Raw genomic sequence first — 26,450 nt, 5'->3', positions numbered from 1 at the left:
TAAATATCTTTACTTTTACATACGAATAGAAAATAAAAAAATTAGAATTACAACTTCAAACGATAAGACATTTAACAATATCCAATCAGAATTACAAATACAACATCATAACTAAATACATGAATGTTGGATAAACAAATACCGTGACACGTCTTATAGCAATGAGAATTCACACTCAGCAAAACAGTCATATTCGGGAATAGGTCATGCTCGGGACCAAACGACGTAAATGGTAAACCACAATCTGAGACGTGGTAAAAATGTCCTTAGTTAGTTTAGACACAGACACATCGTATGGATCAACCAATTCGTGATGGTGTCCATAAGGTTTACGGAGTGTCATTTTTAATCTTTCCTCCTCATAACTTTGTTGGAGCAGTTTCTGCGTAAGGAGCACACTCCTGTATATGAAGTCCGTATAGTGTGAACATGCACGAGCATAAAGTATCAACTGAGATATGTAAACACCATACGATGGGATAGAGGGTATGTTACTGCTGAGATACACTTTTGAAATTAAGTTTCTAAGCAAATTCTAACGGACCGTATCCCGATGTAAACATTGAATGTGACATAATCGAGAAGACTGCAAATACATGGACAGAAATCGTGACGACCTTTTCTTAAAATTGTTCAAAATAATAAAATAAATCGTTTAAAAATATCTATCTTCAAATTTTTAAACCTGCATATACACACATTTTAAATCGGTATATTCACCAAAAAGACAATGATTTTATATTGAAAGTTCCCGTGGCAGGAGCAGACCGGTGAACTCGAAAACTAAGTTGGGAAAATATGTATTTCTTGGGAAATTGTTAGATGCTAAGGACTATTTGGAACACTCCTGAAATTTGTGACCTGAAAAATCATTCGATTTTTTATATACATGGTTTTTATTAATTACTTTTTCAATATGCAGCGAACAATTTTTAAATTTGAGTTTCACAAGCTTCTAATACAATTATCTCGATAAATAATGAACATAAAACATCATGTATTTGCATGATTATTTTTAATAACACAGTTTAACAAACAATTTCTTTTAAACTATTTTTATTCAGAAATAATTTTCAATAGTATTGTCATCAGCATTGTTTTTTTCTTTTTCATAAGAAGAGTAACCGTTATATTGTTTTCGTGTCTGTAACGACCGAAGGTATAGCGATGGTAATCAGTACTTTCATGTGTAATGAAGATACTTCAACAATCTAAAAAATCTGACAAAAATTTCAGAAATTGAATGTTTCTTGTCAGCCCCCCCCCCCCCCCCCCCCCCCCCCTATAACTATGGCTTTGGTCTGGTTGTCGCTTAAGTTAAGATAGTAGAATATGGTGATTATATATTTGTATATACTTTTGCTCATCAAGGGCCCTTTTATTGGAATAATAATATCTTATCTTATGACTAGACACAGAGATGGAGAGCCGGTTTATATCTGTTCAACCTCAACTTTTTTTTATAATATGTACTTTACTCGAATGACGTGTAAAAATTGTATTTTCAAAATATCTGAATAAAACAGGAAAATGTTTTGAAACAAAATGATTTTCCAACTTTGTACAGGTTCTTTAAATTTAATGGAGACAATGTGGCTTTTAAGGTGGTTAAACGAGGTTTTAATGGCACACTAATTTGCTCCTTGTGCAAATATTCAGTTCCAATTTATTTATGCCATAAAGACGAATCCATGACATTGAAAATAATTACGACTTGTAATCAAGAATTTGTACAATCATCAAGAAAGTCTTTTTCAAGTTAACTTCATCACTCCTGGAAGAAACATTCTCGCGTGAAATAGAATGAGGGTAGTACTAATTTGTGATTTATTTTTCTAAGAATCATGTATCTATTTCCAGCATTTTTTGTTAAAACGTTAAACGTTTTCAAGTTTTACCAATCTTTTGCGGAAAAGCGTATTATTGGATAATTAAAAGGGAGATGACCATCTAGTCGTTATGTAAGACGTGATTCATATACTAAGTAGATAAATATGACTACAGGCATGTATTACACAATCTCCTGAATGACAAAATGACCAATTCATGACGACGGCCGCAATACTTTTGTAGAGATGATATGGTTTAGGGTGAATAGCGATTGTCAGAGGTGGATATAAGGGACAGTCACTTAATTAATAATACCCTATCTCTATATAACAGTTTTCAAGATCATAGGCATAAATGGAAAAAAATGGGGAAAATCGTCATTAAAGGGCAATAACTTCAATAAGGAGTCGACTAACGATTCGGTTATATGACTTATTTGTAGATCTTATCTTGCTTATAATTTTTTTTTCTGTTTAAAGATTCTCTATATATATATATTATAGTGTTTAAGATATTAGGCAATAACGCAAACTATTGGTACGTTCTTTTTTTAAATGTCACACGCCTATCCTTTTAAGTCAAAGTTCAAGGTCATTCGTTTTTTAATTGTGCATGAGTCTTTCCTTCAAGGTCAAAGTTTAAGGTCATTTTTCATATTATTCCCCAAAAAAATTCCTAACCCCTTTTTTTAAATAATACCCCAAAAGAAAAACCATTTTAGAATGCAATTTTAAAGTGTTTTGTGTATAAGTATAGTTTTTCATATAAATTTGTTTGGAATTCAATAATTAAACATATACCGTATTTATTACTCCTGTTTAAGGATATTTTAATATATAAGACACACATATATATTAATCCTGTTTTAGTCCCACCCGTATGGAAAATTTAGTGTTTAAACATATAGGGTGGGACTAAAACAGGATTAATATATATAAAAACCACTTTATATTACTCCTGTTTAGTATATAAGACACATATATATTAATCCTGTTTTAGTCCCACCCCTATGGAAAATTTAGTGTTTTAACATACAGGGTGGGACCAAAACAGGATTAATATATATAATAACTGTATTTCATTACATTTTTGAAGAAAAATGTCTATTATATATTAATCCTGTTTAAGTCCCACCCCTATGGAAAATTTACTGTTTTAACATGCATGGTGGGACTAAAAAAGGATTAGTATATAACACTTTTTTCTCATAATAATATATATTTTTTTTTTTTTTCTAATATTTGTGTAAATATACTTATATTTATACTAAATAAAACATTTCTGTCATCTTTATTTCAATAATCAAACGATATTAAAATTTAATTAAAAAATATAAAATCAATTAGAATCGAGGCAATTAAAAATGTTAAATTCCACGTGGGACTAAAGTAGTTATGCCATAACACATTTATTCTAAAACCAGTTGTTGGCATGATACGGGTTATGTTCTTCTCATATATTTTATGATGGTATGATACTAAACCACTAACGGGAGGGATTGTGCTTGATTTTCATATGATGAAGACATAATCTTTCAATCAGTTTAATTGAGGTCTGGAGCTGGCATGTCAGTAACTGCTAGTAGTCCTTTATTAATTTATGTATCATTTTCATTTTGCTTAGTTCCTTTTGTTACCTATTCTGACATCGGACTCGGACTTCTTTTAAACTGATTATTACTGTACGTATTGCTGTGTGTTTGTTTATTCTACGTTGGCTAGAGGTATAGGGGGAGAGTTGATATCTCACAAAACATGTTTTTACCCCGCCGCATTTTTACGCCTGCCCTAAGTCAAGAGCCTCTAGCCTTTGTTAGTCTTGTATGTTTTTTAATTTTAGTTCATTTATATATTTTGGAGTTAGTGCGACGTACATTTTCATTGAACTAGTACACATATTTGTTTAGGGGCCAGCTGAAGCCCGACTCCGGTTGCGAGATTTTCTCGCTGTGTTGAAGACACATTGGTGGCTTTCGGCTATTTTCTGCTCTTTAGTCGGGTTGTTGTCTCTGCGACACATTCCCCATTTCCATTCTCAATTCTATTTATGAGATATTTTATTAAATTTGAAGTTAATAAGATATCTAAAATACTTGATGAAATATTTTTATACATTTAAATATCTTATACATTACATATATAATAAATATACTTTTAAAGATATCTTATGAACTATACAAGATATCTCATAAAGTATACAAGATATCTCATAAAGTATACAAGATATATGATAAAGTATACAAAATATCTCAAAAATATGTAAGATATCTCAAAAGCATTTGTTCAAAAAAATATCTTTAAAACGATATTAAATATCTTATTAACTATATAAGATATCTAATTGTGTTGAAAGATTTTCTTCTTAAAATAATAAGATATCTTATAATCAGTGTATAAGATATTTTATAAACTTCACATTAAAATATATATCTCATTAAGAATCCAAGACATATTTTAAACTTTATAAGATATAATATACACTTTATAAGATATATTATTAACTGTATAAGATATCTTGAAATTGAATAATATATATAAGAAAAAAAAACTTGCCATACACAGGTATGGGGAAAACCAACCTTTCCTCTTTCTCATTGCTATTTAAGGCATCAGATAAATACTGCATTGTGTAATTGTCAAATTTCTATGTAAATACATGTTTACCCTATGACCTCCTCCTTATTCCCCTTTTGCATTTATCTGACATTAAAAATTTGTATTTTGCTATTTTTTAACAATCAGTTGGCGTTTGATAAAGTTTCGTGTTCATTTACCAGTTAATTTTTTTTCAAACTGAACATTAGGTCCGAGTACACAGTTATTTCGTAGTGCATTTCTTTTAGACAATAAATGAAAATTAAAAAAATCCCACCTGCGCTTTCTCAATAATATTTTTACAGTGTGTTGTACTACTTTTGGGACAAATTATATCAAAATTATAGAAAACTTCATCGGCTCTAACTCAAAATATGGACAATTTTATGTTAAGGGGGTCTTCAAATCTTTTGACAGCTTCCGAAGTGCTAATTTTTAACATTTTTCAGCTGGACCAAATCACTACTTTACTTTAAAATTCATGACCCAATTTTTTTTACAGTGTCATTTCACCCCCCTACTTGCTATTTGAGTCATAAAACATGGAGAAATAAATTTGGAAGGGGTATAAAAAAAAAATGGCAAGTAACACACTGTCCACACTAGGGACTACATTTGTGGACAACGAAAATCAAAGGACGATAACTGTGTACTCGGACCTAATAGGGTAGAAAAAGTTGACCAATCTTAATGAAACTTGGTATGACCAAAGCTTAATAAATTATAAGACTGCCTACAAAGTTTCATGGCAATAGGATATATATTATAGACAATAGGACTAATTCTATATTCAACTTTGCGTGTTAAATGTAGACGTTAAAATTGAAAAATTTCAACTATCAACATTTGGGGCTTAAAAAATTTAAATATTGCAAAAAAATACTTTTGAAATGCCTTAATATATAAAATATTATGTACTAAAAGCAATTGAGTACTCATTTCATTTATCAGACTTATCATAATTATTAAAAAGTCAAATTTATATGAGCCTGTGCCTAAAAATGGAGGTTTTCCAATGAAGGGGGGCCTTACATGAAGATGTAATATTTTCCAGCAATTTTAAATTTGTAAAGCTTTTTGGTTATAAATAATCCTTATATATGTATTTAATGTACTGTAAATGGAAAGAAAACTCACAAATAACATATCATATTAGTTTAAAAGGGTCTTAGGCCAAGTAAGACTGAAAATAATTTAGGGTCAATTTAGGCCGTAGCACATATTTACATTTAAAAATGCATATTGAAGCTATAGGAAATAAAAATTTGTGTCTTTTCTATCATTTCTATACTCAGGTGACATGTTACAATAAATCTGAGCACAAAAAGACTCTTGCATTCAACTTTTTTTGCTGACAGTATGGTCTGATACAAAGATTTTTCACTTTTTAGTGAAGAACATGCGTGCAATTTTAGTCGCAACAAGCTTATATTTGAACCACTTGCTATCCTACAGAAGAAAAGAAAGATATTATGTGACATGAAACAGGTACAAAAGACATTGTTAAGTGCTTTTTATACAAATTTAGTGAGGTCTTTATTATGGACTTCAACTTTTATGTTCCAAGCTCCTCACATTTAACTTGATCCAAACAGGGCGTTAGACGAGGGTCATATATACAACACATTTTGTACATATTGTCTGAGATAATCTTCTTTTCTGTAGATTCAGAGTTCACAAATGAGTAATACAACTGGATTGAAGCATAGAAACACAAATATTGACACATAAAAACCTGTCAGATAGAAAGTCAGAATGCCACTTATGCCTCAAAATTGAAAAAGCTATGAAATGCTTATTTTGACCATAATATGCCCAAATTGGTCATTTTTGCAGAAATTCTATCAAATAAAAGTTTAAATCCTTTAGTTTTATGCTATTTGACAAATTGACACCATCAAATCATTCAGGGAAGTTGCCAAAGTACAGATTCTATATTTCCTGATTTCACCTCTTAGGTCCGAGTACACAGTTATTTCGTAGTGCATTTCTTTTAGACAATAAATGAAAATTAAAAAAATCCCACCTGCGCTTTCTCAATAATATTTTTACAGTGTGTTGTACTACTTTTGGGACAAATTATATCAAAATTATAGAAAACTTCATCGGCTCTAATTCAAAATATGGACAATTTTATGTTAAGGGGGTCTTCAAATCTTTTGACAGCTTCCGAAGTGCTAATTTTTAACATTTTTCAGCTGGACCAAATCACTACTTTACTTTAAAATTCATGACCCAAATTTTTTTACAGTGTCATTTCACCCCCCTACTTGCTATTTGAGTCATAAAACATGGAGAAATAAATTTGGAAGGGGTATAAAAAAAAATGGCAAGTAACACACTGTCCACACTAGGGACTACATTTGTGGACAACGAAAATCAAAGGACGATAACTGTGTACTCGGACCATTAAAGATGAATGGTTAAATTAAAGACGATTAAACTCCAACAAGAGAGGCGAAAGATACCAAAGGGTCATTCAAACTCATCAGTCGAAAACAAACTGACACCGCCATAGCTAAAAACGAAAAACAACCAAATGACAACCAACAGTAAACAAAACACAACAGGATCTAAAGACTGAGCAACACAAACACCACAAAAAACTGGGGTGTTGTCAGGTGCTCCAGATGGGTAAGCAGATCCAGCTCCACACGTGGCACCTGTGGTGTTGCTCATGTAAATACAAACCCGGTAATATTAACTCTATCTCGGTAGGTCACATTCGAGGAAAAGTAAGCAGCATACTTTAAGATAATAAATGTTGTTTTTACTTTTCAGTATGTTTAGATGAGTTCAGAACAAGCTTTTGGTATGTTGAGAAAAGTTCAGAACAAGCTATTTTGTTTGAATAGGAATCACAGTGGTCAAGACTTCATTTTTGAATACAGTGCATTGTATTAGAAGTGAAGCACCTAACAGCCATGATACAATAATCAATAGTTAATTGTTACTTCAGACTATGTGGATGTAATCTGACTAGCAGTTGTATGACTCATATGAAGACTTACGAGGCAAAGAATTGGGTGTGTCAAAAGTTTGTAAGTATTTAGAGACATGAAGAACATGTACTGTCTATTGCAGATTTCAGGAGAATATGTTTTAGACGGTGAATTCTATGTATGAAATGAAGAATGTGCTCATAAAATGATTTATAAAAATATGAGTTTTCCTTAAATTTATTAAACAACATAAGAGATAGACAAATTTCTTTCTTCTTTCGTGACACTTATTACATAATTAATTCTTTTATACTAATTCGTGTTAGATGTGATTCGAGAAATTCCACACAAGGTGCCTTTTGTTAGCCTCGAAATATACTTGGTTTGTCGTTTTGTTGTTGTGGCCAACACAATGTTTATCAGTTTATATAGAAAATAGTGATGGGGAAACATTTAGCCTACAGATGGCAATGCTCTTGAAATACTGCAACTTCAAGGGTCCTTAATTGGAACATATTTCATTTCCTTTAATGCTTTAATAAATAAAGAAATAATATAGGTGTCTTTCCAATTGCTTTATCTTTATTTCATAGATTCTATTAGATTCTATTAGATGGTTTTGGTAACACATTTGTATATGTGTTCATTGATTGATTTACTTTGTTTAAAGTTATTTTCATTTTTATAATTTTAAAGAGTTAGAAAAAACTGATTAAGAAAACAGGAGTTTCTGACAACTGATCATTCAAAAGTATACACTGATAAGTGTATTGTGTATCTCATTGGGTTAGCAACACAGAAAATTAGTTAACTTTCAGCAATATAGAATAAGATGTGGAAGGATTACAAATGAGACAACTATCCATAAAGGTCAAAGATCAAAGATAAGGAATAGATTATAGCTTATTATGAATTTCAATACAAGAAGAAAGATAACCATATAACATTCAAATACCATTAGGTTCTGTTAGTTATAATCATTTATTGTAATAGACTGTATTTTGACATTTTCATATATTTCTGGTTTTACTCTATTGTTAAGTTTCTGTCACACTATGTTTACTCAAAGGCCTCATCTTCTTCAATCCTTATGAAAACCTTCAAAAAAAAACCGAGACTACTTATTAAATTTAAACTTTTATAGAATTAAATATTTCACTTCTTACCACTTAGAAACTTAGAATCAAGGTGTTTATTTTATTATTGCAGTAGGTTCTTCAGTAGTTACATTTCATGAATTGTTTTCAGTGATTGAAGCATTGGATACTTGTATACACGTATGTAAGGTTAAGCCGCTCTCTGTGTTTAGGGTTCACAGATGCTATACCTCCCTTTTAGGTATAGTAACGTCCCCTACCATACGTACCAATTATCCACTATTGCTGGTACAAACTGAGTGAGGTTGCTCAGTATGACCGAGTTCGGTGACCAGTTGAAAAAACTTTCGTACCAAGTATCCGCTAATACTGGAACTAACTAAGTGCAGTAGCTCAGTTTGACAGAGCGCAGTGGCTCTGTCAACATGTTTTTAACAGGGAAAGGGTATTTTAATTGTATTTATCAAATTTTTATTGGGGATATTATACTGTTTTATCAAAATTTTAAATGGGATATTTTACCTTTTTCTATCAAAATTTTAATTGGGGATATTTCAGTGTTTTAATGAAATTTTTTTTGGGATGTTTTATTGTTTTTATCATTATTCTAAATGGGTCATTTTATTATTCTTTAAACAGAGAAGGTGTATTTCATTTGTTTTTATCAAATTTTAATTGGGGATGTTTTATTTTTTTTATCTAAATTTTAAATGGGATATTTTAATCTTTTTTAATCAAAATTTTAATTGGGGATATTTTAGTGTTTTTAGGAAAATTTTATTGGGGATGTTTGACTGTAGCAGTTTATCATTATTTTAAATTAGTCATTTTATTATTCTTAAAACAGGGATGGGATGTTTTACTTGTTTTTATCAAATTTTTATTGGGGATGTATTAATATTTTTTATCAAAATTTTAATTGGGGATGTTTTACTGTTTTATCCAAAATTTAAAGTCAAATCAGAGACTTTAAAACTGGTACTCCGAAAGGAAGAGGAAGGTGTCTTACTGTGGGCATTTGTTTTGGTGAACTAACACTTTAAGGTCTAACTAACCCACAGGTCCCTGGCTAGTACAAGCAGACAGGTACTTTTGTACCATTTGGCATTTTTTATACTTTTGGCAATTTTTACTTTTGGACTTTTAACTTTTTTCCATCTAATATTTTTAATTGTTTTAAAATATTTTTAACACCTTTCAGTTAAATGCACATTTTGTCTGCATTATGGTTATCCAAGGATAATTTCTTTTTGTAAAATTTACATCACACATTTTGGTTTATTGTAATTTTGGCTGTTACCTTAGATATCAAGAAATGACATGATAACCATTTGATATTGAAAATAAAATCTACAATTTCAAAATTGACTCAACACTAAAAAAACCTTTCCATGTTTCATGTGAAAAAGGTTTTACTTTGACTTATAAAGGTTAACTTTTACAAATTGTGATTTGGATGGAGAGTTGTCTCATTGACACTCATACCACATCTTCTTATATCTATTTGATCTTCTTTTCAAAGTTGAAATTTTTTGATACTTCCATGCTCAGTACTTCATGATAAAAAATCTTTTCATCAACTAACAAACTTTTCATAGGGGTAGCTAACACACAGCGTAGGCTAATATAAGTGGCTAAGTTTGTATAGATAAGAGAAAAATAGAGAGAGGGAGAAATAGGAATAGTTGATTGAGTGAGGATAAATAATGAGAGTGGTATGTAAAGATTTATGTTCTATAGGGAGAAAAGGGAAGAATTGACAGGATGAGTAATATTGAGAGTGGTATGTAAAGAAGTATGTTTGGAAAGGAGTGGGAGAATGTTAATTTCCTTGTAAGGGCCTGTTGTACTGGTCTAATGGAAGTGCAGTTTTCTCTTTTCATCATGTAGTTTCTATTTTCTTCAGAAATCTGTAAACATTTAAATTTCTGAAATTATTGCTGTCTAAAATTTTACAAGTTAACAGCCTTTTTGTTACTGTTTATGGGCTGCTTATATATATACACATTGTAGCACTTCTCAGTGACTAGATAGGGTTGTAGCTTGGGGTTTTGTCCATTTTAGCAGCATCTTCTAACAGTTATATAAGCAGTGATATATATACTCTTACACTTTATGAATATTTCTTTCATTCCTGATAAATGCATGCTCAGCATCTTTTTATAACTTTCTATGTCGGGGACAGTTTTATAAACTAATAATATTTGGTCCTATATCTACCTTCTTCTGTGATCGCCCTTATATCTGATGAAAAAGCTGAACTAAATAACCTCAAACTACGATTAAAATTTGTGTCGAATAAAATCTTTTCATTCAATTTTCTTCCTATTTATCGAAGTAACCTTGAAAGAACATTGAACAAATTTTGCAATACAAGGTGATGCAGAGATTAAGGCGAAGTGAACGTATTAACTACTGCACAATGTTTTAATGTCTTGTTATGGATTCTGATAGTAAAAAAAAACACCAGCAAATAAAATTAAAAAAGGGGTAACCGTTATCTTTTTTGAGATACAAGCTGTTGAAACTAAGAGCATGAGATGATACAGGTACAGTATTCGACAATCGATTGAATAGACAGTTTGCAAAAATTACTATAGATCTATTGTATAGTCAGTTCAAATCAATTGACTACTGCTGTATGGTCAATCAATTGTTGTCTGTTTATTACAATCATTTGTAGTCAATTCAGTGAATCTATGCAATCAACTTTTTATTTTTTAATTGTTTTCAATCGTTACGATTGATTAAGAGTTTATGAACTCAATCAACTCTGTCATTTGTATTTCAAGGGTCACGATCGTATCAATCGTATACAATCGTAAAGTTCGATTAATAGTTGATCAACTCAATCAAATATGTATCCTTTCCTTTTCATGGGTCACGAACGTATCAATTGTATTCAATCGTAACGATCAATTAAGAATTCATCAATTAAATTAACTCTATCATTCGTTTTTCAATGGTCACGATCGTATCAATCGTGTTCAATCGTTTCAATGGATTAAGAGTTGATCAACTCAATCAACTGTATCCTTTCCTTTTCAAGGGTCACGATCGTATCAATCGTATTCAATCGTAACGATCGATTAAAAGTTGACCAACTCAATCAACGGTATCATTTGTATTCAACGGTCATAATCGTATCGATCGTATTCAATCGTAACGATCAATTAACAGTTCATCAACTCAATCAACTCTATCATTTGTTTTTCAATGGTCATGATCGTATCAATCGTATTCAATCGTATCGATCGATTAATAGTTGATCAACTCAATCAACTGTATCCTTTTTTTTCAAGCGTCACGATCGTATCGATCGTATACAATCATTACGATCGATTAAAAGTTGATCAACTCAATCAACTCTATCTTTTGTATTTCAAGGGTCACAATCGTATCGAACGTGTTCAATTGTTGCGATCAAATAAGAGTTGTTCAACTCAACTGTATCAGTTGTATTTCAAGGGTAACGATTGAAAACGATCGATACGATCGTGACCCTATCATTTATTTTACATTAATGAATAAACAACTTTACTGGTATCTTTTTTGATGTAATTTAAGTCCTTAAAAACTAAATTTAGCTGTTAACCAGGGAAAGATAAATATATTCTAAAACTACAATAAAAGCGTAATTCTCATAAATGTCTTTGCTTTTGACAAATAGACTTCATACACATAGTACTTTGTAGGACCTCTGCAATTAAAATATAAATAATTTTGTACGTACGGTTCACCAAAAATAAAAAAGCTACTTGATTTACTAAATTAAAACGTGACTGTAATATTAAAACTTATTTTGAAATCGTCAATCCTGTGTCAAGATGGCGCCAAATATTACTGTTAATTTTTACTTTACAGCATGACGTAAAGAAATTTGCTGTGTAATATCAACACGTTTCTCATTTTGTATATAGATAAGATTGGTTTAAATTGTTTCACACTGGTTCTTTTTGGACCTTTTATAGCTTGCTGTTCGGTGTGAGTCAAGGCTACGCGTTGAAGGCCGTCCTTGCAAAAAATACGTACTAATTATAATATTTGCAGGTAAAATTCTATGAAAACCGTTCTTAATATTTATTTCCACCTTTGTTGACGAAGACACAAGTCTTTATGGATTACACTTAACCCAAGTCTTCCATTGGCCACGATCATGTGGTAGTATGTTTTTATTATGTTGATTGAGTTGATATTTGGTAATCAATCGGGATCAATCGTATCGATCGTTACGATCGAGTGTTTGTATTTGGTATTGAGTTGATTGAGTTGATATTTGGTAATCAATTGTATCGATCGTAACTATCGCGTGTTCGTATTTTTTTATTAAGTTGATTGAGTTGATATTCGCTAATCAATCGTGATCAAATGTATCAATCGTAACGATCGAGTGTTTGTATTTTTTGTGAAGTTGATTGAGTTGGTATTTGTGAATCAATTGTGATCAATCGTATCGATCGTTACAATCAAGTGTTCATATTTCTTATTGAGTTGATTAAGATGATATTTTATAATCTATCGTATCTATTGTAACGATCTAGGGTTTGTACTTTTTAGTTAGTTAATAGAGTTGAAAACTGGTTATCAATCGTGATCAATCGTATCAATCGATGTTTTAAAGTCAATTGTTGTTGTATCAATCGATTGTCGAATACTGTACCTTAATGCATGAGATGCCAAAAATACATAGAATATATAGGAAAAATCTTGAAAATCGGCAGGTATTTTTATATTTTTAAGATATTCTATGTTTTTAGTCCAAATATATTTTTCAAAATGATACAAGATTTAAACATGTAAGACGAATCTATTGATATAAGATAAGTCTTTAGCAACCGTGTTAGTTTTCAAACTATATCCTGTTAAAGTTTAATCTTGAGATCTTTAGGGGGGGTATGAAAGAAAATAATTCGGCGACTTTATTGCTGTCTACAATTAATAATTATAATGGACGTCGCAACAACTTCTACGCTATTATACATTGTATATAAAGAATAAAGGACTTTTTATTTTGATACTGACTTTATCACGGTAAAAATATCAGGTGAGCCCTTTACTGTGATAAAGTCAGTATCAAAAACAAATCGTCCATTATTCTTTTTATCGGTAATTATGAAAAAAATTAAGATCAATACAATAATAGAGAAAAATAGCAATATCTCGTCGAATCACGGCGAATCACACTTGACGTCACAGGCTGCATTACGTCATTTGAAATTTTATCACAGTGCAGTGACATTTGATAGTTCAGAAATATCCTGCAAATATCAAATAAGGATATCTCATACGTCACTTTCAGGGAGCCAATCGGAGATGTAGATACTTATGCGTCGTGGTGAGGCTGCGATTAAGATGATCTAAGATAGCCACGGTGCTGCAGCGAAACGCCTGGATTCTTAAGCGGTACCAAGTAACAAGAATGAGAACAATAAGGTATTTTTTTTGGCAGAGGAAGCTTACAGTCATGATTTTTTATTTGAATACTCTAAACCTCACTTACGAAAGTTATTAGCATAGATTTTTATACTGTCACATACAGCAGTTACTTGCTACAGACCCCCAAAAAATGACAGAAATGAATTGAAAGAGCATAAGAAAAGACTAGGATTGCCTAGGAATAAAAAGATCGAGCGACAATAAATAGGTTTTGCCTTTTAATTAAAGAGGGTGTACCGCTCCCACAGCTGTTAATGACTTAATAACAGTCTTCACTATAATTATATTACCAAGAGATCATGATTTGCCTTCAAAAATTAATTACTGTACCAGTCGGGATTTTAACCTGTGACCCCTTGCACAGTAAGTCACTGCTCTACCAACTCAACTAAACGAGTAATCCACAAGCACATGGTTAAGTATCTACTAGGTAAGGGGAAGCACGGCTACACTCCCCCACCTCAAGAGTCCTTATGACATACCGACAATATCAACATCACTTACCCTGGCTGTTTGTTTTACTTCTAACCACCCTTGATTTTTTCGTTGGGTACTAATTGTAACCAGACAGCATGATTTGCTTGATAAAATAAATCACTAATTCAGCCAGGATATGAACCGAGGATCCCTAGCATAATAAGCCACTGCTTTACAAACTGAGTTAAATCTAATGGATGGCAGTTATATGTATCTACTATGTAAGAGGATTTATCGCTACACCTTAAAACGTTTGTAAGATCCAAAATGATTACCATGGAAGATGTGTCTGTTATAAACAAATGATGGCCTTTTTCCAGGAAAATTTTACTGGCCTGTGGCTTGGGGTTGTGAATAACCATGAAGATTGCTATAACATTTCTCAAATTTCAAAAACAGTTTATAACCTTGAAAGTACCACTGGTGATAGTAAAAATGTGTCAAATTCTGTACAATTTTTTTAAAATTTTTAAAATCATTGATAACATTTGCAACTAACACTAGGTTTACAAAACTTGTATTAAATATAAGTTAGACCATGCAATTTTAGGAAAACTCGTTCAAGTTTGGAAGTCCACTTGCACCACATTTGAAGGCAACATAGACAAGCAGTGGTGAAACAATTCACAGAAGAATCGATGAACCTCAAAATATTTGCTTTTTTTCGATTTGTTTGATCCGTATATGAATATTGCAAGTGCTAAATTTTTTTATCGGTCACTAAAAACTCGTGTTATAAATTGTTTCAAATTAAACGTCTCTATTAAAATGGCTGGCAGGTAGAATAAATAAGTATTTAAAATCTTTATTAATTTTAGCTGCATTAATGGAACAACAGGTTTAATAAACACAAAAACAACTCAGAAGAAAGGTTGTTTGCTATTTTACTACATAAGTGCATTAATTCAAGGTTGGATATTGATTATGTATTGTATTGAAATGTATCATATTATTGCCCTTGTATAGGTGTATTTTTACAGCCCTAGATATGAAAAGACTACTTAAACCACTTATTACATATAGGAAGCGATCTAGCTAATGAAAAGACAATTATTAGTCTTTTTTTCTTTTTTTCATTACAGGTAAAGATACTTGCTATCTTAAACTTTAATTAATGGTTTATATCAAACCATGGTTTTTATGAAGCTTCTGTTTTTTCTTCTGGTAAACAATGAATTAAAAGTAGAGTCATTCGCTATATTAAACTTTTCATTTTTAGAGGAAAGTGGAAAAAAGTGCTAGGGCCTGGGGTATAAGAATTGATGGATCTGAAATCATTATTTTCAACAACTTTAAAGGGGCATTAGCTTCGAGATATAAAAATATTAAAATATGCCATTTTTGTTTGGTTTGGTGAAATAGTGAACTAAAAATTCGCCTTAAGCAGCCAATTTGGTTCAATTTTGTCAAAATAAGCTAAGAACATCGCTGATGAATTATTCACTTGCAAATGAATAAATCGACCTTATTGAATCCGCATCCATGTGACCTTTAATTTAACCCCTTAGCTGGACATGGGCTACACATGTATTCAGCTATTAAAAGGACAAGAATGTCAATATTGAAAGTGAAACAAGGATTAAACCATTTGGTTGACTGATTTGATCCACAAAAAAATCACTCTTATATAGGTAAAAACGATGATAAACATACTTTTTAACCTACAATATGAAATCAAACAGACCTAGAAAAATCCAATTGCAGGTTGTCGCTATCTATTTATGCTTATATTTATGTTTATATCGGGTTATATGACCGTCGGCCGTCTTTGGAGGTTATCTACATGGTTAATTAGATGACGTCTAGACAAAAATACACACGAGTCCATGCATTTTTGATTGTTTAATTTAGACTTTTTTTAATTTGGATATACGTTTTAGTATGTTATAAATCAAATATGAGAATTTGAGTCAAATCGGTGAACATGAATTTGACAGCTAATGCCCCTTTAAAGTTCACGCGTGGTGGCATGTCAACTCCGAAGTACTGACCTGCTAGACCAGTGATATAATCATAAACTAACAGAATGGAATACCTAGAAATGTATTGGTCCAATTGTAATAACTGTACTAATGTGGTAGCATTTGATACATCCGATACACATTCCGCTAAGTAAATATGACAATGTTATTTGTATTTTATGACAGTTCTAATAGTAAAGAGTCAATGTGTGCATAAAAGATGGCTGATCATTACTGCACAGAAGTTATAATTGCTTCACATGTAAACGTCCATTTGGTTTTGGCATACGACCCTCTTTGCATTTTGCAATTTGCAGTGCATAAACGTTGTTATTATGCATGAAAAATGAAATTCAATTAATAACTAGTGTAATCTGTTTAGCATTTAAGTATTTCACGTATTTTTAGTACATCTACATGAAAAAAAAGAGAAATTGCAGCTTGAAATGCTTGAATGCGAATGCAGCTGCAAAATCAATGCATGGATCGGAATTTATTTCAAGTCAATTCCGCAGTAAATGAAGAAAAACAAGATTTCTGTACTTAGTTTACCTAAACACAATTTAATATTTCAGTCTTCACTATCTACATCATTTCGGCACAGACACAGTTTGCCCAAGCAATTACTGCATCTGTTGTTTCTTCACAAGTTGCAATAATTTGATCTTCGGGTAAAAGATGTCCAAATGTCCCTTTGTCTCGCAACAAAACTTCGTACGGAAACTTAATTCCTGCTGCTTTTGCATAATCTGACGAAAGGCCACCTAAGGTAGATCTTTGTGAAGTCTGCCTCGAACTATACACAACTCCATTCCGAGCTGTCGCTGCTGATGCTGCTGCTTTAGCGCATTTATCGAGGGTGGGTTTATCAGGTACCGGATCTTTTGTAAATCCCCAAGGATATATCCACAGTTGGCCAAAACTTTGTATACTTAGATAACCAATAAAAGCCTTTTTCAACATAAGTTTTCTTTCTGCCTGACTTTCTAGTTCACTGAAAGGGAACGGACCAGAATAAAGCTCATTGCAAGGATTTCTGGAACCACCGTTTTCTGGATTCCACTGCATTCCATAATTTCTATTCAGGTCGGTGCCTATGCATGTTTCATTAAACGGGTTTCTGTTTTTTCTCCAAAGACGCACAACATTCTTTGCGTATACATAACCATCTGGATTTAACACAGGTATAAAGTACCAGTCAAACTTTTTGACAAGGTAAAACCCTGCTTGAGTGGTTTTTAGGAAATTAAGAAAGTACAAAACAAATGCATGTGAAATAAAATCTCTGGGATGTATTCCACCGTCAACTAGAATAGCCTTTTTAGATTTTCCATTACAGCTCCCACATCGTGTCTCCCGCTTAGTAAACATCTTCACCATGTAAATACTTCTCTCCTCGAAGGTTTTACCGATGGTCTCAACCTTAGACTTAACCTTGCCTTGGTTACAATTAAAAGTCGCCAGGTATTTTTCTATTTTATCCAATGCATTGTACTTGTTAAAATCAAAGGCAAAGCATATTTGCAGCAAGAATGCTACAAAAACTATTTGGTTCATCTTCCAAATTCTGGAATTATAAAAAAAGAAAACCTAAGTCCTTTTTATTTACTGATTAAAAATATTTAAAAAATGTATCAAAATAATAAGATGGTTATAGTTGCTATATTTAATTTACATCGCATAACACATATGTGTAGGTCTTAGATATTGAATAAAAATCGTCAGCTGCTTACTCATTACTGATAGTTTTTTTCCCAATCTGATTACCTCCCAGTTGATACGATATTCCAGGGCTTGCGTTAACATGATTATTTACAAGGATGTTATAGCAAGAAATTTTCCTAATGGTAAAGTTGAATTCATATCTTCGAAAGTTTGATACACAGATGTGATTTTACTTAATCGAATTATGACTATTGAACAGCGGTATACTACTGTTGCCTTTAATTATGGACGGCATGATGGGTCGGTTGACCGCTATGGAGTATCATTGTCACAAATGATCACGTATATATTCCACTGGTCGTATCCTCAATCACATTCTATTTCCTCGATTGTGACATTACTTCTATATTATCTGAGTTCATCCCTATTGCTCAATCTTTAGTTTTCTATGTAGTGTTTTGTGGAAGGTTCTTTGTCTTTTCGTAGATTTCCTTTTGACTATAATGTGGACAGTTTTCGTTAATTTATTGGTTTATATCCCCCCGTGGTATCCCCTGTCCGACAAATTTTGTAGATACAGAATGTCTTGAACAATTAATTCTATGCATACGGAAAAAAAATTAACCTAAAAATATCCATTTTGTGCACACGTCTTGATAACCTGTTGATTTGATTGGCCCATTTATATATTCTTACTTTTTTGCTACGTAGTATCAATTTAAAAAACAGACAAGATATAAATGGGTCATTCAAAACTCACAATTAGAGAGAATGGAAGATAACGAAAGACGAAAACAAAAAAAAACAAAAAAACAAAAAAAACAAAAAACAAAAAAACAAAAAATCGGTAATGAGTTTAAAGTTTAAAAAAAAGCAACATAGAAAACTTGACTGCACAACACAAACCTAATCAAAATGCCCCGGAAGGATAATCAGATCCTGCTTTAATAGTGGTACCCGTTGTGGTACTGTTAAGTACAAATTCGGTAATGAGTCTCAATAGGTGATGTCACAATCTAGGAAAAGACAAAGGGCTTGTGGTTACGACGGTTGGAATTATCCGTGTCATATGTGACACAGATATTCCACAATGGTCAACTAACTCGTGATGACGTCCGTTTATCTTTCGGAGGGATGACCTAAACTTTACCACGTACAGGAAACATTGCTTAAATAGCTACCCTGTAATCAACTATCTTTTATCAAGCAAATCATGATATGATACATTCAATGAACGTTGTTATTGTCTGCGAAATTTAGAAAAAAAGTGTAGACGGTGAATTTATTGATGTTAAACTTAGCTTGTCGATCAATGATGTTGTCATACGTAAATTATAAAATGTTTTCTTCACAAGGAAATCAATTAAAATTGCCTTCGCACGGTTCGAGTGTCAAAATATCATTTACAAGGTAAGAAAAGAATATTCCTGTGTACTGTAATATGTTCAGCTTAATACAAGTATAACAATAGGAACATGTAATGCCATTGCCAACGAGACAACTATCCATCAAGACCCAATTGACAAGGACACGTTAAACTCTTCGACTGTGTAGTCAGTGCGCATACTTTAATTCTTTTTGTTTGTTTTGTAAAATATGAATAATTTGTTATCTGTTATAAAAACTAAAGGCACCCGTAAGTTACTTGTTCCATGATTTGATTGTTTTCAATAAAGATATGCAACATTAACCTCATTGTATTTTGTACACACTATAATAGATATTTTGTGTTTGATTTCTTTATGATGAGTGTTATTGACAAATCATTCAAAATTGAATTTCAAAACTGCGCACTGGAAGCTTCATTCTGATATATTTTAAATTTTAAATTAGACACACTGGTAATATGTCTTCAATGTCTATCAATCATATGAATAAAAAAGTAGATACACTTTTCTTCTTTTGTGAAGTAATGGTGCATCGATGACCTGATTTTATGTCCATACAAACGAAGTATATCGGTTTGATTACATGCTATTTCTCAAAGCGTTTTTAAAATATGAACACCACAAAATGTAGGGTAAAACTAAACATAACTATAGATAAAGATATTAAATGAAAATAACAATTTATACGAAATATATGCGGTCTTCAACGATGGATCAGCATTAAAGCCGTATGACAAGCTCTCATTTCATTGGGGCGTAGAAAAGGGATTGTCACATTATCGAAGGATACAATAAAAACAGTTTTTAAAGCTTTTTTGTCCGGAACATTGTTCTTGCCGAAAAGAAAAAGTTGACTCGTAACATTTCTTGTACCCTCCATAGCTCAAGTTATTTGCCACTTTTATTTAAAATTTACCCGCGTTGTGATAGGAAAATACATTTTATAGAAGCAGTCAAACACTGACACTAACACTAACTTAATATTACTAGTATTGGAATAATATGAAAGACATCGTTCCTTATCCGTAAAGACTGGAAGAAAAGCATCCCTTAAATTAATACAGAAAACCCCATTTGACTCCTCCATCGCAGGCATTCGCGGTATTACACATAGTTAGCTTGTTGTACTACCTTATTTCAATAATATTTGTTGAATTGGGTGACTAGGTTTTCTTTAATACTGTTGTGGTTTACGTGGGCATTTATTCATTTGACACTTAATTCTTTTGAATTCCCCTTTTAGAATAAAAATTCATTCAAATGCTGTTATGTTACATAGAAAGAAGTTAAGCTTTATTTTTTATTGTCGTGATAATAACAATGTATATATAATTATTAATTCGCTTCTTATGAGTTTCACTCAGACAAGCGACTTCTTTGAAAAATTAAATACAAATTAATAAAGTGTCATTTTCATTTTAAATGGTTACAAACCTCAACTACTTTTGAGCACATAAAAGTATAATCAGTACACAATTTCTACTTGGAATTACAAGATGTTTCCAAGACCATACGCCGCTATCAAGAGAAGCATTTTTTCACTAGGTGTTCCAATGAATTTGAATCGTTGTCAGCATTGATGGAAAGACAATACGACGGGTGTCGATAAGGAAGAAGAATACTTACTCTTCGGGATAAACGGGTTTCATTCCATGTTTTAGCTATAGGTTGTACTAACTAGTTTTGCATTTATCTTTCTTGGTACTTGTTTGTTCTTGTGCCAATCCCTATTCTTACTTCCTCTAGTTAATCCGAAAAATTACAATGTTTTTTTGGAAATGTTCGTTTATAGATACATAATCCGATTTACTTTGTATTGTTCTCTTATCTGATATTTAACTTACCTGTTTGGATAGTGTTGTATTTTCCTTAGAGAAATATTGATTATCAATGTCTTTTGTACATTCACATGACTTTGTAATTACATGATTATAAATTGTACTGAATAAAAACTTAATATGAGACATCTGTTAAAAAACCTTTTTCTTAAACTTGTCGCTTATCGCTTACCTAGACATTCATGAAATCATACTGCATTTACACATGTTACATTTTACGTCTTAAATTTATCCAAGCAATGAGATACATCATATTTTAAACTAAATTTCAAAATTAAATATATCCTAAATCTTCAGATACATTGTATTACATTTACCAAAAACAGATTAATGTATCCGTATTTAGTAATTTCTAATGTAACGATATAATTAAAACTGGATATCAAATTGAATTTAAAGTATTTTTTTCGGCGACGTTATGTGTGGTTATGGTGATTTCGCTTCTTATAATGCGAGTGTGTATCCGCCACTTTGTTTTATTCAATCAGCTTTCAGTCATCAATTACACCATGATAGAAAATTTTGTGTATTTATTTATTTATTAGAAATCTATTTTATTAACATATCAAGACCGGGGAATGGATTTACCTAAATTTTTCCTTTTCCCGAAATAAAACAATGGTTTTCACTTTATGAACTGGTTTTATAGGAAATCAAATATTATAAATTACAGTTTCTGGTTGAATTTGGTTCTGTCCCAATTTACATCGAGATGACCGAATTATGAACCCTATATATTTAAAACGTTTTCGTTGGGGATATTAATTGATGTAATATTATAAAAACAGTTGGTAAGTTTAAGCAGTTTTGGAAAGCAGGGGTGTAGGTAAAATTATCTCATCATACTATCAACGTTCTGGAATTTAAAGAAAATCTTCATCCTCCCTACAAATTTAAGCAAAGCATTTTACCTTTAATAACGACTGATGGTTAAACGATGCTAATCATTACCTCCAGAACATTACAGGAATTTTAGGCACTAAATGTATCTTGTTTGTTTTCCTTTTATTCCCTCTTTAACACAAAAGACAGCAACCAAACATGCATGCATGCATGTGATTTTGAATATTTGACTTTATGGTATTTATGGTATTATATATGATCTGTTTTATTAATATAAATATAAAGAGATGTGGTATGATTGCCTATGAGACAAATATACTCCAAAGTTCAAATGAAGTGGATGTACGCAATTATAGGTAACCGTACGGCCTTCGACAATGAGAACAATCCATATCGTATAGTCGGCTATAAAAGACCCCGACATGAAAAATAAGAAACAATTCATTAGAGAAAACTAACGGCCAAATTGATAACAAAACAATTTACGAAAAACAATATGAAAGACATGAACCAACAACAACTGATCTACAGGTTCCAGATTTGAGACAGGCAACTTAGAATGTGACAGGGTTAAACATGTTTAAACCCTTCCCTAACCTGGAACAGTGGTGGAACAGTACAACATAAGAACAAACTATAAAAATTAGTTGAAAAGGGCTTACCTCGTCAGATCGATACAAATCAGAAAAAACATAAAACAAAAACACAGACCAGACGTGTCAGGGAATTCATACATCACCAACAACAAAAAAGACACAAAGTACAGGTCTGAGAGTACTAGCAGTTACTGACAGTTCGTTTAATTACACTGTTGAACTGGTAACCTTTCAGAATCAGTTTATTGAAAGGATTAATAAGTTTACCCGGATCGTATCTAAATATCCAGTCTCGGTAAACAACATCACCGTGAAAATTATGATGTGCTATTCCGTTTAAAATAATTTTTCTACCCGTACAGCTAAACTTGCAAACCAAATCTTTGCATCTATGGAAGAATTCAGTAAAGGTTTAAAGTAATTTTTGGTAACAAAATCCCTGACTTAATAATTTCTAGTAAAATAGATCACGCTTATTGAAACCAAAACCTTCAGTACATACACGTGCATAACGAACGAATTGGGATATATAAACACCGTAAGACAGTGCCACTGGAACATCACCGCCCAAAAAAGAAAAATTAACTTTAGGGGAAATAAATCGTCCGTAAATTTTAGTGTAGAGTTTCTTTTGTAAAACGGATATATCTAAAACTAGGACAGGACAGTTATTAGAGAATAATTTAAAGACAAATATCATCATGATAACGGTAATTGTTGTTGAATTTATCAACTAGATTTATACAGGTCATTACTGAGTTTGGCAATACACTGTGATTCGTAACAATACAAGAACAAGTCTGCTATTAAAAGGAAACACTTGGTGCCCGTTGTAATACCTACAACCTGTCGATAAACTTTATTGCCGAAACGGACATAAATGTTGTCAAGCAGAAAATTGACAGCTTTAATCATCTCATCACCTTCCAGTAAGTATATCTAGCTTATTTATCTTTCTCATTAGAGAAAAAACCTTTATATGAGTTACAGCAAATATATTTGCATTCAGATCTACCAAACGACCATTTAATTAAATAAAGCTGTTTTACACATAACTATGGCTTTGATCTGGCTGTGGCTTTAGATAATAAGATATATTTATATATGATTGTCGAAATTATTTGTGTCTCTCAATTATGAAATCATTGTAATGAATTACTTAGCTCATCATGTGTCCTTTTATTGGAATAAAACTATTTTATCTTATAGCAAGACACAGAGACGGACAGCCAGTTTACACATGTTAGGGGTCTCGCTGAAATTCGGCATAGCCTTTATAGAATGTACTTTGCTCGAAGGTTGTGTTAAAATCGAATGTTAAAAATCTCTGAAAAATCGGAAAAATGTTTTTGGAACAGGTTTTTACATTTTATGGGGATGATATTGATTTTATGGTTGGTTAACGAGGTTCTAAGGACGCGCCAATTTGCCCATTGTGCGAATATCCAGTTTCAAGTTATTTATGACCCTAAAGAAGAATCCATGTCAATAAGATAATTACAACATTAATTTTAATCATTATGTTTTGATTTGTACACTAAACAAGAAATTATTTTTTTTAATTAACATGATTACTCCTGGAAGGAACATACTTGCTTGAAAAAAAGAATAAATTAGTACAAATATGTGTTTTTTTTTCGAAAGAGTTCTGTATCTATTCCCAGTTGGATTTTGTTTAAACATTAAAGGTTACAGAGAGTGTACTATTGGGAAATAAAAATTAATAGGGAACAATCTAGTTCTAAGGTAAAAAAAAACGTGATTCATGTAAACAAGTATGACTAAAGTCATTTCAGACACAATCCCCGGAATAACAATTGACCACTTCGTGACGACGTTCGTAAAACGTTTGTAGTGGTTCTATCGGTTTAGAATGAATATATGTCTGACCGAGGTTAAGGTGGTAGCGATTGTAATACTGTACTGGATTGTAACAAGTACACCCATATTAGATTCAGATTTGTTGCATTCTGATAAAGGGATAGATAATTCACTATGAAGTAGACATTTATACAATGAAAATATAGATTTTTGCAAAGTCTGCGAAATGCTGATATTGCTTTCGCAATTGTAACAATGACATAAATTATTCCCAAGACAACGTTCACGTACATACACATACACGTAAAGGAAGGATACAGTTGATTGAGTTGTTCAACTCTTAATCGATCGAAACGATTGAATACGATTGATACGATCATGACCATTGAAAAACCACATAGAGAAATGGCAAACTCTATACTTCGAAAAAGAAGCACAATAGGTTAACTTTGTGATTGAGTTGATCAACTCTTAATCGATCGTAACGACTGAACACGATTGATACGATCGTGACCCTTAAAATACAAATGATACAGTTGATTGAGTTGATCAACTCTTACTCGATAGTAACGATTGAAAACGATCGATACGATCGTGACCCTTGAAATACAACTGATACAGTTGAGTTGAACAACTCTTATTTGATCGCAACAATTGAACACGTTCGATACGATTGTGACCCTTGAAATACAAAAGATAGAGTTCATTGAGTTGATCAACTTTTAATCGATCGTAATGATTGTATACGATCGATACGATCGTGACCCTTGAAAAAAAAGGATACAGTTGATTGAGTTGATCAACTCTTAATCGATCGATACGATTGAATACGATTGATACGATCATGACCATTGAAAAACAAATGATAGAGTTGATTGAGTTGATGAACTGTTAATTGATCGTTACGATTGAATACGATCGATACGATTATGACCGTTGAATACAAATGATACCGTTGATTGAGTTGGTCAACTTTTAATCGATCGTTACGATTGAATACGATTGATACGATCGTGACCCTTGAAAATGAAAGGATACAGTTGATTGAGTTGATCAACTCTTAATCCATTGAAACGATTGAATACGATTGATACGATCGTGACCATTGAAAAACGAATGATAGAGTTAATTTAATTGATGAATTCTTAATTGATCGTTACGATTGAATACAATTGATACGTTCGTGACCCATGAAAAGGAAAGGATACATATTTGATTGAGTTGATCAACTATTAATCGAACTTTACGATTGTATACGATTGATACGATCGTGACCCTTGAAATACAAATGACAGAGTTGATTGAGTTCATCAACTCTTAATCAATCGTAACGATTGAAAACAATTAAAAAATAAAAAGTTGATTGCATAGATTCACTGAATTGACTACAAATGATTGTAATAAACAGACAACAATTGATTGACCATACAGCAGTAGTCAATTGATTTGAACTGACTATACAATAGATCTATAGTAATTTTTGCAAACTGTCTATTCAATCGATTGTCGAATACTGTACCTGTATCATCTCATGCTCTTAGTTTCAACAGCTTGTATCTCAAAAAAGATAACGGTTACCCCTTTTTTAATTTTATTTGCTGGTGGTTTTTTTTACTATCAGAATCCATAACAAGACATTAAAACATTGTGGAGTAGTTAATACGTACACTTCGCCTTAATCTCTGCATCACCTTGTATTGCAAAATTTGTTCAATGTTCTTTCAAGGTTACTTCGATAAATAGGAAGAAAATTGAATGAAAAGATTTTATTCGACACAAATTTTAATCGTAGTTTGAGGTTATTTAGTTCAGCTTTTTCATCAGATATAAGGGCGATCACAGAAGAAGGTAGATATAGGACCAAATATTATTAGTTTATAAAACTGTCCCCGACATAGAAAGTTATAAAAAGATGCTGAGCATGCATTTATCAGGAATGAAAGAAATATTCATAAAGTGTAA

At 31.8% G+C, this 26,450-nt stretch overlaps 2 protein-coding genes across 3 annotated transcripts in view; one reads left to right on the top strand and one right to left on the bottom strand.

The window, feature by feature from the left end:
* Positions 1 to 26,450, top strand: part of LOC127729825 (carboxypeptidase B-like) — a 140,602-nt gene that overhangs the window by 70,501 nt on the left and 43,651 nt on the right. The gene's annotated exons all lie outside the window — the stretch shown is intronic.
* On the bottom strand, positions 15,200 to 21,045 carry LOC127729822 (carboxypeptidase B-like). Its single transcript, XM_052237740.1, has 2 exons — positions 21,017 to 21,045; positions 15,200 to 17,904 (listed from the first exon to the last, which is right to left on the bottom strand). Exons 1-2 carry the CDS (start codon positions 21,037 to 21,039, stop codon positions 16,923 to 16,925), a joined length of 1,005 nt encoding a protein of 334 aa, XP_052093700.1. The 5' UTR covers positions 21,040 to 21,045; the 3' UTR covers positions 15,200 to 16,922.

Source organism: Mytilus californianus, unplaced genomic scaffold (assembly GCF_021869535.1).
Source record: "Mytilus californianus isolate M0D057914Y unplaced genomic scaffold, xbMytCali1.0.p SCAF_2, whole genome shotgun sequence".
In the NCBI taxonomy this organism is placed as follows: domain Eukaryota; kingdom Metazoa; phylum Mollusca; class Bivalvia; order Mytilida; family Mytilidae; genus Mytilus; species Mytilus californianus.
This window is presented reverse-complemented; position numbering and strand designations above follow the sequence as displayed.